The sequence below is a fragment of the Lissotriton helveticus genome, chromosome 1_1 (assembly GCF_964261635.1).
Source record: "Lissotriton helveticus chromosome 1_1, aLisHel1.1, whole genome shotgun sequence".
Lineage (NCBI taxonomy): Eukaryota > Metazoa > Chordata > Amphibia > Caudata > Salamandridae > Lissotriton > Lissotriton helveticus.
Window position 1 is genome coordinate 1665620735 of NC_136057.1, and position 13559 is coordinate 1665634293.

Genomic DNA, 13559 nt, shown 5'->3' on the forward strand with positions numbered 1-13559 from the left:
TGGTTATAAGAGAGAGCACAGGGCTCTCACTGGCAGCTCAAAAGAACAGGATGGGGTTGGGGGGTGGCGCACAGAAGTCTCGTGCACACTCAGATCGTGTTCGGACATCTCTTGAGGTTCTTGAGAGGAATTGGAACACTCGTTTTCACAGAGCAGGTGTGCTTAATAAAATGCAGTGGCGTCCAGGGTATTATCAGGGAAACGGCCTTTACAACGAAGCCGTTTCCCCGAAATCTTTAACCACGCATGCAGTACAACGCATGCGTGGTTACCACTAATGCCTTTACCACGCATACCTTTACTACGATGTTTGTAGTAAAGGCATATGTGGTAAAGGTAAAAATAAAAAAAGGGGGGCTTGGGGGGGTCTCCCCCCCAAATAAAACAACTCACCATATGTCACGTCGGCGTCAGCGTCGTTTAAGAGAAATCGGGAAAAAATGCCGTTTTCTCTTAACGACGTATGACGTCACCACGCAATTATTCGAGGAAAAGTTTATCCGTGGTAAACGAATTCCGTTGTAACGCATGCGTGGTAAAGGCATGCGTTGCAACGGAATTCGTTGTATCATCATATATTCGTATTATCAGACACTCCGCAGCCCTAATGCTCCCATTCCATGCGTACAGGGTTCGTTTCCAGAAGTGAATACAGACTTCAGTCCCTTTCTTGTGTCCCGGGCAGAAACTCCAGTGGGCCTTATCAGCTGTATTTGTGCTCCTATCGCTTGACCTTCTTTTCTGACGATTAACACACATTCCTCATTATAGTGCTTCACTCTTCACTTGAGAAGCGAGGCACTGCAGTGAGTACGTTGTCTACTGCGGACACATCTGTACTAAGCCCGGCTTTGCCACTTGATAAAAATGTGTGTTACTGGGCATTTCACTTTATTTGTGTGTGCCTCGGAGACTCCCTCTGCCAAAAGTGACCGGATTGGGGAACAGGGTAAACAACGGTATTAAAGCGTTGTATGAAACAGAACGGTATTAAAGCGCTGTATGAAACTGAATGTTATTTATCTTTAGAGCAACCATAAACCGGTAAAACGATGCACTTGTTAAGAGCATATAAGTGGTGGAAGGTAAGAACTGATATGTGCATTCGAATCTTAAGTTAACAACTGTGACATGAAAGTGAAGCCAATCAGAATATATCAACAGGGATTTCTGTAAGAAATCTGTTAACATTAGGTTTCCTGGTACTTTTTTTCTTATTATTATAAATAACTATAGACGAACACAATGTGTTTTCCATTTTGTGTTTTTATAGGACTGGTACATAAGATTATTAGTCCTTTGAGTGGCTCACCAGGATGTCTGTCATTACTGCAAGGCCTGCATTTGCGTTTTGTTAACAGAATGGGGAGTTGGATAGGGTTGAGATGTTTTTGAGAAATTGCAGATGGTCAAATGTGTTTGTCGATAAAAATACTTATTTTAAAAGAGTGTGCTGAGGTATTATATAGCCGCATTTTGAGCTTTAAATGAGTAAATATGGACGCGTGACTGCACATTTATCGTTTAAATAAAAGTCCAAATGTGCGAAATACAACTTATATTTTTCATGGCACACAAATTAAAAATGCACATGAGTAAAATAAGCCTGAGTAACCCCCCCCCCCCCATCTCAATTGGCCCCCACTGCTGGAGTTGTGCCTGTGCTCCATAGGAGATCACAAACAGAAAAGCTGGTCCATATGGGATTAGATTACGGGTCTTCAACATTGCCAAAAATTGTTTTCAGCCCCCATTGTAAAGTGTATTTTTCACTTTGCCACATTGTCATTAGAATCGTGGCTTTGTAAAAACACTGGTCTTCTTCGCTGCCTTTGAGCGTCGCTCACACTTGATTAAAGAATGAACAGATTTTTATTTTATGAAGATTAAAAGAAAGCGAGCTCGGGGCCTCTGTGTATTCAGCGAGGAGGCGGTTTAATTAGTTTCTAAATGTTAATAGATTGTTACCTATGCGTAAGCAGCGTCTCTTTATCCGAAGTCTGCTCTCGTCGGAGTGGATTTGACGTCTGGCCCGGACTGGCAGGTGGGCTGCTGTTTGTTTCCCTTCCTCTCCAAGCTTTCATATTCAGTTAATGTAATGTCCGCGCCAGTAGCTTCCACCGTCCCAGGCGCTCTGTTGCATTTTACACCCACTCAGAGTTCCTGTTGCACACCCTGGATTTTAATTTGTTTTCCGACGGGGGTGGGGGGGTGGATCTGATTCTATTAGTGATGCTCTGACTCCTTTCCTGATGCTCAGGCGCTGGGGTTTGATTTGGTGCCAAGACCAGGGGGCGTCCTAGGGTATGGCTTTTTTTTGTCATTGTTTTACATCTTCCGAGACGATAAAACTAACAGTGCGGTAACTTGTAAGAGAATTTTTGTAATACACTTTTCTTACGGGAAAAATATAGCCAGCTGAATCGTGGAGCAGACGTGGGGGGCGCTGTGTAACCCTAGCCCTACACGGGGACAGGAGATGTGCACGCGTACCGAGTGTACTGACGCTGTGCGCATGCACATCGCCTGTCCAGGCACACACATGGTTTGTCTCCCTTTGCAAACCAAAGCGACGACAATAGTCTCTTGCCAAGTGAAGCAGCTGCGCTGCGTTAGCTAGGCAAGACCTAAAAAGGTAGTGTTTTTCAAGATTAAAATATAACAATTGTAAATTTATAGGAAGTAATTTCAGGGGTCTTTTTGGGTTTGGCAACATAGAAACATTTTTGGTTAATTGATGAACTTTTCTCCTTTTGAAGATGGTGACATCTTTAATCATCTTGTGTTTGGCTAACTGTGTTTGGCTAACTGTGTAATCTCCTGACATCACTAAAGAGCTGCCTTTCTTATGTATGATTAAAAAACAAATGTTGAGATTTTAATAAATGAATAGTTGCATCATCACTATTAAACCTAGTTTGAGTTATGATGATGGGGGGATATTGTTTCTAAAAAAAAAAAAAAGATGGTTCAGTTTTCTGAAAGTTACAGTCCAGTAAAGATTTTTTTTTCTTTCTTTTTAGGTGATATCACGCAGAAGGGCTATGAAAAGAAGAGAGCTAAACTGTTGGCGCCGTACATTCCTCAGACGCAGGGTAGGTTTGTTGCTGTGGCGATCTTTATATGGATTCTGACAGTAATATTTACTTGGAAAATTAATTCAGTGTTGGCCACGTCTGTCATCAAACATAATACATTTTTTGTTCAACATATTGTAAAAAGAAAAGTATTTCTTGCCTGTAAATTAGGATCAGGTGCCCTGTTTCCATTGTCAGTAATGGGAATGCTTTAGTAGACCAGATGAGCATGGATCAGTGATTAACATAAGTAAAGGTGATGTTGCTACAGTAGAGCACCTTGACCCTACCTTAATGTTTATAGTAATATGCAGAAGGGCTGTTCTGAATTGTGACACTAATTTTTTTTTACTTCCGTCACATACCTGAGTCGCCTAGTTAATTTAACTGGTTGTTGTTTGTTTTCACCCACCTATTTAATGATATTGTTTGATAAAAAAGATTCAAATCTATTGGACGACACATATAGACACCTCGTTCATGAAGTCTCTTGAAGTTTTTTGATTATAAGATGTATTAAATACACTGTATGTTGCCCTAATACCAACGATTCTCATTTTGTATATGCATACGGACCCCAGAGACTATCAGTCAGATTGATTTTGCTGGAATTTTATGCACAGTCCTCAATAATTATTTGTATGGAAGGTAGAAGTGTTTTTATGGTGATTTTTATACGACACTATTTGTAATGTTATGTATTGTTTTGTAGATAGGAGAATTGAATGTTCGATGCACCACACCATACAGTAGTACGCTTCAAGCAAAGAAAACAATGTGAATATAACTGGATGTACTCAATAAAAGAAGAATCTCGGAATTTTCAAGTTGTATCAATGATTAATTTATGTAGATTTAGTATTGATTATATCTTTCCCTGCTTCTCAGTCCCATTTTTTCAGTATTAGTAGACCAGGTGAGCATGGATCAGTGATTAACATAAGCAAAGGTGTTGTTGCTACAGTAGAGCACCTTGACCCGACAGTAATATTTATAGTAATTTGCAAAAGGGCTGTTCTGAATTGTGACAAACACATTTTTTAGGTCTCGGCTGGCGTGGGCTGCGCACATGCACAGTCTCGCTGGCGAGATTTAATGATTTAGAGGGTTTTCATTCAAGGGCTTCAAGCCCCGCCCCTCTTTCTCATTGGCCGGCGTCACCGTTTATGCTAAACGGTGTCCAGCCATTGGAAAAGAGCTCCCTGTGACAGGTTCTTTTCTCTTTTTGAGCCGTCCCACTTGGACGGCATCATCTGCCTTCCTTCTGGCATAAAAGCTTTCTTATCTTTATGGGGCCATGTGTTTCAAACACATGGCCCCATAAAGACACGCTCCGCGCGTGTTTATTTTTGCATCCCGCTTTCACTTTAAAGTGAAAGCGAGATGTAAAAATAAACCAGGGCTGCCTGGTGAACGCTTTCACTTTTTCCCAGTGATTTGCAAGTGCTTTGTACGTAAGGGCAGGCTGCAGACACGAGGCTCCTATCCCAAAGTCCCCAGGGTGCCTGGCAGACAATTAACAACCTCCCTTTGCATCCCCCCTGCCCACAGCCTCCCCTCTTCATTCCAGTGACATAATTACAGTGATGGAAGGGCAGATGGAACGATACACTAATGGCATGTGTTTCCCTCTTTGAGAAAATAGACAGCACCTCTTTATGACCCCTGGGCGGGGGGGGGGAGCGAGATTACAGGGGAGTGTTGGCTGCAATATATTGAGCATCTTTTAATAATGAACTCAAACACTCTAGCAATGGTCGCTTGCTGTCCAGAATTTAAAGTAACTGTCCTGTATTTGTACGGGATTGGAAGCCTGTTGGCGGTTTCCAGACTGCTTGGACCCAAACCAAAGCGAAGCTAATAAAGACACTGTAGCACGTGTTTGTAAAAAGTTGTCTAAGTGGGAAGGGCTGCAACTATGTACAGTGAAAAAGGTGCAGTGGCACCAGAAATGCAACAGGACCATTTTGTCTCAGCTATAACTGTTTTTTTCTGCCAAACTCTGGGATGTACATGCTTATGAAACTCTGTAACCGAAAGCTAGGGATGATACCTCTTTGCCCGTGCCCTGATTTTTGAAAGAGGGTGGGGTATGGTGAAACCTCCTGCATTTGTAAATGCATGTTTATCTTTCGATTATACACAACTAAAGCTGGTTTGCTCACGTTAGTAAACGAGCACGTAGTGAGCATTGGTTGGACACATTTATGTATTTCATTTTTCAGACAAGACGACTATGGCCTTGATCAGTGATGTGCCTAAGACTCGTGCACACCTGCAGTGCCTGTTCTGAATCAGTAAAGCTTTCACCTCAATTGTCTATGTCAATCTTGTAGCTGTGCTGTTGCAGGAAAAACATGCTGTCTGTTGGCCATACTTTTACTTGTTATTTTTCAATGTTTCGAGCGTGGCTACTGTTGACCGTATTGACTTTGTTGTGTTGCTCGGATGTTTGCATTACTGATGCCGCGCCCCACCTGTTTTCATTGGAGAAAATTTGCACTTTGCTATCGCCCATTCAGGCATGGTCGTCTACACTGCTATTGATCGGGTCATCGTGATACCTGTTCAGTGTTTGAGAATCTTCCCTTGCTGCTTTCTGTGGTGTGCCTGTTATTTTATTTTTTGGGGTAAACGTGCACCCCTGTTGGCCTTGTTTTTACTCTCCCCGTGTGCTCTGTCTTCTATATGGTCAAGGTCGCACTGTTGTACTATGTGCAGTTATTACTTTATGCTTGTGTGGAAAGCGTGCACTGCTGGTGAACATTCCATAGCTGTCCTGTGTGGTAAGTAAACTACACTGCAGCTTTAGAGCTGGTACACTTCTGTGTTTGTTATAGACGCTTGCACCATGGCCGCACATTCTATACCTGTTGTGTGTGGGGAAGTAACCCACGCTGCAGCTTTTGTGCTGATGCACTTCTGTGTATGTTATAGAAGCTTGAGCTGCTGCTTCACATTCTATACCTGTTGTGTGTGAAGCTATCCACGCCACAGATTTTGAGCTGGTGGACTTCTGTGTATGTTGTCAAAGCTTGCACTGCTATTGCACAGTCTATACCTGCTGTGTATGAGAAGTAATCCACGCTACAAATGTTGTACTGATACACTTCTGTGTATGTTATTGAAGCTTGTACCGCTATATTGCTGTAGTGTATATTGAGGCTGCATCGCTGTTTTATGCTGTATTGCGCGACTGTTAAGTTTATCTATTTTGTGTTTAATATATGTTTGTATGTACGTGCTTTGCAGCTGATCTCTTGTCATAAAAGCAAAATACACATTAAATAAACATAACTACAAATAAATACACATTTTGAACGAGTTCTCGGGGTTTGTGTGAGTGTACACTACCTGTGTTATACCATCTTTCTTCTTTTCAGAGAATGCTACAAAGTCATTCCAATCTACTGTCCTGTGACTGTTATATGTGCTAGGGGAGCTTGCGCTGCTGCGACCTATGCAGGGTTGGTCCTTGCTTGGAATCTGGGGGCCCGGCAGTGACTTACAGCTTTCACTCTTCTGCTGGCAACATGTTCTTGGCGATACGGGTCTCGCAGGGGGTAGTACTGTTTGTGGAAACGCTTCAGGATGAGATTTCAAGTACTTGGGAGCAGCACAAAGAAGCATAAAGGTGCTCTTGACGTCACCATGCGTTCTTTATCTGCGCAGCACCAACATGTCCTTTCCACACTCTGGTGCAGCCTCTGTTCGTTGTCAAGTGACACTTGGGCATATGTGTGTGTGTCTGCGCTTTGTTGAAAGGACGCCGGGCCCTCGTTCATTCATGCCTACTGACTGCACCAAATTACTTACAAATGTTTCGTTCTGACTTCGAATTTTCACTTATTTTACTAGATTGCCCCTCCGCACCCGGAGGGTATCAAAATCGCAGGCGGGTGCACTGAACAACGTCCGTGCAGAGGGAACTCACTCCTCTCAGAGCTCGTAACTTCCAAACGTTGTACTAAATACGAGGCGCGTGCACGGCAGCTTCACCCCCTTGCCGTGTTTATTGTGAATTAGTGTGTACCGTACGCATACACAACACGTGGCTTCAGAGGAATATCTGCAGCAAGACTCTCTACTACTCACTACTCCTCTCTACTACTCACTCTCCTATTCTATACTACTCTCTCTCAACTACTCACTACTACACACTATTACACACTCTACTACGCTCTCTACTACTCGCTCTCTCCTACTCGCTCTCTCCTACTCGCTCTCTCCTACTCTCTACTACGCTCTACTCACTACTACTCTCTACTACTCACTCTACTCCTCTCTCTACTCACTCTCTACTACTCACTCTCTACTACTCGCTCTCTACTACTCACTCTCTACTACTCGCTCTCCTATTCACTACTGCTGTCTCTACTACTCTTGGCTACACTCTGCTACGCTCTCTACTACTCTGCTACTCTCTACTACTCACTCTCTACTACTCTCTCTACTACTCACTCTCTACTACTCACTCTCTACTACTCACTCTCTACTACTCTCTCCTACTCTCTACTACTCACTCCCTACTACTCACTCCCTACTCTCTACCTCTGTACACTCTCCCTCTACACCTCTACCCGCACACACACATGTATATATATATATATATATATATATATATATATATATATATATATACCTATATACATCTGCATATCTATATAAATACAAATATAAATGCATGCATACATATACATATATGCATACATATGCATGTTATGTACATGAAAGTTTGAAAAACACTAATAAAACGAAAGCTAAAAAGCCACCTAATTACAAACAGAATTGCTTTAACTTTTACAAAGCCGAGACCTGTTGCATTTTTAATGCTTGTTTTTTACTTCTGTCACATACCTCAGTCGCCTAGTTAATTTATCTGTTTGTTTGTTTTCACCCACCTATTCAATGATATTGTTTGATAAAAAAGATTTGAGTCTATTGGACAACACATATAGGCATACTTGTTTTCCCATCATATTATAATTTACATGTTCTGCTGAGCGATTACTGTTCTTTTATAATTGTAGCACTAGAGCATGGCATTCTCCCCAACATCACCCCCCTTGTCTAGGCTACTTTCCACTTTACAGGTAGGTGGGAAAGACTGATAGTAAAGTACAATACTAGCTCAAGGTCTGATCAGTTCGTACTCAGTCTTCAACACGGTAAATACTAGCCCATTACATTACCAAAACGTCTGTCAAGTATCCCACAGCTGTGTGCCACCCAGATATACTTGCCCCCGCAGTATCAAGGTGAAAAGGTCTGTCTCGGTGCGCCAAGCTCTTGTGTGACCCAGCAGGTGCCTTTCTGCTCTGTGGCCAGGTGGGTGTCTGGTTCCCTTGTACACTAAGCTGTAGATGGATTAGTAATTCTGCTTGTTGGAATGAGCAGCTCAATTTGCAGCAGTGGATGGTGTTTTTGGGACTTAGGAGCAGTTTGTCAGGTCTGATTTTTATGTGCAGATGGGGTTATTGAGAATTTTAGTTTTGGTAACACAAAGAAAGTCAAGAAAGTCTGTGTAAAGAGGGCTATTTCATAGATAAGGGCCTTGAGATTTTGCCTCCTTGTTTCCCTGGCACATTTTATTTGGGGCGCAAAGCAAGCTATCTCTGAATATTCGTGTCTTACTTGAGCACACTGTCACAAATATTACGCGATTGGTTGATTATATGCTGCGGAGGTAGGGTTATCTCAGCACAAAAGCTGTGGTTGTTCACAAATGGCACATTAAATGCTTATTAACTGATGGCAACCATGTATCACTGTATGCCATGGCCCTCCTAAGTGTAGTTGTTGTGACGTCATAGTTAGCCACTTGCAGTTCAGATCAGTGGAGCGTCTGATCACAGATCTACGCATCTCGTTGAAGTGTGCCACTGAGCACTTCCCTTCAGCTCCCTTGTTTAGGATCCATAAATGATTCCACCTCCAGAGAATGCTGCTTGACAGTGCCTTCATCAGATACCAGACAGTGAAAAGGTTTGAGAGGCAGCCGGCATCGTTTAAGAGGTGCGCGCCAGCTTATCCATGCAAGGCCTTTGGTAGATAACATCTCTGCTGGTGCATTAAGTCTGATTATTGCACAGTCGATGAAAGCATTGGGGAGATATGCATGTACGGATAACTAGTTTCAACAGCCCAAGAAGAATGAGACATTTCCTTCCTAACGTGAGAGTTTAATTTCTATTAAAGACATTGTGTCAAAAAAAATCCATTTATCTTTCTTCTTTATAATTATAATGCTCGGCAGTTCCAATTAACAACAGTATATCTACTTGGGACTACAAATCCCATGCCTTCTTAAAGTAAAACAACAATCCACCAATGAACATCCAGCCGTCCATGTTGAAATTCCTCAAGAAAAACACTTTCAAAGTTCTTTATTTAGAATCTCCATGGCCTCTTGATTTATTTACGACTCTGTCAGTATCATAATTTCAATTTATGAGACAAGTTTACTCACACTTCGAGCATAGCGCCGTACTTTAATCTAAGAAAATATACTTCTCAATGATATAACAGCGTCCTTATTTTTTTGGCAGGATGCACGCTTAACAGCAGATTCATTTGGGGTAATCATTGCCTCTGCCGCCTTACAATAGCTCGGAAATTTTTCATTCTGTCTCTGGAACCCGAAGTTTCAGGTTTTAAGCTCAGTTAGTGCTAATGAAGCCACCTTCCTCACAGATTTAAAAGACAAATAATGTAAGTCATTTTCGAGGACCGATCAGCTTCTTTCAGAATGTCTTCTAAACACACCCCAATGAAAATAAAATGCTTTAGAAGTCAAAGTCCCCCCTCATTGAATGGGCCCTAAAACTGGAATTATCTATACCTGTCTTGTTCATGATCCAGTGTACCCATCTACTTATCGTAAGCGAGAAAACCGGCTTAAGGGGTGTTTAATGGCAGTCATAAATTGATACACACGTGGAGGTCTTACTACTTCCATCTTTCCTTGTATTCTCAGAACGCTCATCACTCAAAGCTAAGAATTGTTTGGTAAAGCTGAATAATTAACCATCCTGGGACAGTACTTAGTACTCTATCCCGACATCTAAATTCAGTTTTCAGGAAATAATGCACAACAACACTTCCAGCTTACCTGATATCTCCCTCCTGGGAGAAACGGGTTATCTTGCCAGGATTCCAGAAGACGTTGAGCCAGATAAACAGGTGTGCCTGGGCTTGGGAGGAACTGAAAATCGAATCCCTTGGAGTAGTTTACAGACCATGGCGCTTTCTCCCACTGTATTTCCGGTGCACAATAAATGACAATCTGAGATTGCCGATCTGCATGCATTGATGCTCCCTACACCCAACATCAGGAACCCTAGTTCTCTCCCTGCCCACTGCTATCTTGCCACACTCCTCTGCGCTTTCAACCCCCGGCACTGCTTGCCGCACTGCGGGTTTACCACACACACGGAGGGAGCGTCCACATATGCATCATGCAAGTTTTCATGGGCTCTCATACACCCTGCACTCAGCACTCCGAACCAATAGCACCCAGCACTCCACCTGCTCACACTAACCAGTCATCCACTCAACACAGACCAACCGCCACCCACGGGTTCCTGAACACCCGCTTGCTCACCAAAAATACCACAGGAGATTTGGGATATACTGAATGACTCAGAAACATGGCTAAACTCAGCCTCTGCCCCAGACACTGCCACAGCCATCCCCGCCAGCTGTAAGATCAGCAGGAAAGACCATCAGCACAAGCCTCGAGGCAGTCGCCATCATACTTAAATATACCAGCTACACCACCTACATGGTCATGCTCATCAGCTACTTGGAACACCTCACATTCAAGAAATGCATCACAGCCAACTTCTCCCATGGCGTAACTCTCGTATACAGACTACCAGGACCCCAAACCAAATTCACAAGCAACATCACGTATGTCGCACCCATCATCAATGCCAGTATCTTCATCCTCCTGGAAGACCTTTACTTTCACCTAGAAGTCTACCCTGACATAAACTCTACAGTCCTAGAAAACCTGAGCCTCACTCAGCACGTATTGAACCCACCCACACTACCATACATCTAATTGACCTAATTTTCTCATCAATCAGCAACATCACAGTTGACAAGCTAGCAACTATAACTTTGACACAGCAGGCCCTTGTCCGTTTCAGCATTCCCATCCTGCACAGACCTACCACCACTGGACATGCCCGCTGCAGCTGTAGAAGCATCAAAGACGACTGGGCGTTCACCCACTCTGCACTCTAGCCCGAGCTCACCAGTAACATACCGAAAGCCATCAACTTCAGCAGCTGGTTAAGTGCATGTGCCAATGCTCTGGCCCCCCTCATGCGCAACTTGATGGCAAGACTCTGACCACAGATGAGCTGATACGCAGAGGAACTCGGGCAGACAAAACGGCACTGCAAGCAACTGAAGTTCAAATGGAGAACAAGTAAAGAAACCACAGATAAAGACATCTTCAAATCTTCCCTCAGACACTACCACCAGCAGATATGGAACATCAAGCATCTACCACGAAGTTTGTCTGATACATGCCTCGACCACGCCTTCACCATGGGACTCCTACCTATCAACAAATAACTAAAACCCACCTTTATCACCTCCATCTAGTCAGTGACATCCCCAGACACCTGGAAAGTGCCACAAACACACCTCTGCTCAAAAAACATCCAATGAACAAGCCACGCTCTCGAACTACAGAACTATCTCCCTCTTACCATACCTGACCAACGTCTTATAGCAGCTAGTCAACCGATTCCTTACCAAACACCTCAGCAACCACCAGCTCCTTGATGCCACTCTAGACAGTCTAGATTCAGGCCACCCACAGTACAGAAACAGCACTCATCGCCGATATAGACATTCGCATGATCATTGACAGAGGAGACATGCATCTCTCATCCTCCTGGACCCCTCTGAAGAGTTTGACAGGGCCTCACACCCCATCCTGTGCAAGATTTGAATTGAAGGAGCCACTCTCTGCTGGATCTGCTCCTTCTAAACTGATAGAACACAAGTTGCTCCTTGAAAGGTCACAAACTCATCTGGGGAGTGCCCTAAAGTTCAATGTTCAGCCTCACCCTCTTAAATGCATACATGATCACAGCAAGTTGGACTACAGGAACACCCACTTCACAGGGCTCACCAAGCAACTCACCAGAAGACTACAAACCATCCAAAACTCTGTAGCCAAAGTCATCTCAACCTCCCACACAGAACTCATAACATACAACATCTCGGGGAGCTCCACTGGCTCCCTGATGCACACACAGGCTAATTTCAAACTCCTCAGACACTAATTCAAGGCACTACCTAACACACAGCATTAAAACATTTCCAAGGAATTGTGTAGACTGAAGAAGTTTGGTGAAAATCCAGTGCAGCATATTGTGCATCGACAAACACCAGACTAATTTCGGCGGAAACTGATTTGTTCACAGGTGGCAGTAACTTCCCATAGACTAATTTAAAAAGCCCACACATAGGCTAAGTCTAGATAATGGGCTAACATGCAAGCTGCCTTGTCATTGAAAAACTCAGCATCGTGGCCATTTTATAATGTCTAAAGCAATGTAAAGGAATCAATGTTGCAAATTAATCTGCCCCACCTGGAATATGTTACACAACATAAACAACGGATACATTAATTATTTCAAAATACATACAGCAATACTGATTTGCAAACTGGTATATGCCATTGGGAAGACAAAGCAGTGTATTCATCAATTGTAATACAGAATAATAGCTGCCATGTTTGATTGAAAATAAACACATTTTCATCAAATGTTGAATATAGCAGGATGGTATTAGTGCAGAAAATAAATCCTGAATAAGGGGCAGGAGGGATGGTAACAATCTCTAGCCCAAGTGGGCATGTCTGATTTTCAGACCTGCTACTTTCTTTTTCGTGAATTGAGGTTTCTTGTTTTTTCTGAACGTGCTGATCGTCTTTGGACTTCACGCGTTCTTCCTTGTTTTCTGACCGTCCTTTTCTTTCGGATTTCTGTGACGAAGTCTGAAAGGTACGAGAGGAACTTGTATCAGTATCTTGATAGCTGTCAGGTTTTCTCAAAGTATCCCTATTCCTGAGGTTATACCTCCTTTCAGAGGGCTCATTTTGAGGAGATCTACTTCTGGATTGAGAACACTTCTCTTTAGAAGTTTGTTTGCTATTTTCCCACTTCTTTTTAATAGGAGTAGGAGTGTTTTTAGCAAAGACCTTTAATTATGTAATTCTATTAATTTTTGTATATTATTAAGTAATTGTTCATCTGACATTGATTCAATGTCTGGGTCAGGTCTGTAGTTGGCTGAAGCTAGCCATGTTGATTCTCGTCTACCTAGTGGACCGAGCCTGGTAATGTGATTTATATGTTTTAGGGCGCCTTTAAACCAGAGCGCATGCTCTTAGTAAGTTAGTGGAATTTCGATATCCTCGAAAGGAATGTATTCCTCTGGTGGTTCATCTTCTTTGTA

General features: G+C 42.9%; 1 protein-coding gene across 1 annotated transcript in view; it reads left to right on the top strand.

The window, feature by feature from the left end:
- DIP2B (DIP2 acetate--CoA ligase B (putative)) overlaps positions 1-13559 on the top strand; it is an 805292-nt gene that overhangs the window by 209068 nt on the left and 582665 nt on the right. Inside the window, exon 2 of the mRNA XM_078688921.1 lies at positions 3024-3095. Within this exon, the coding sequence (XP_078545047.1) occupies positions 3024-3095 (72 nt within the window). The remainder of the gene's footprint in view (positions 1-3023; positions 3096-13559) is intronic.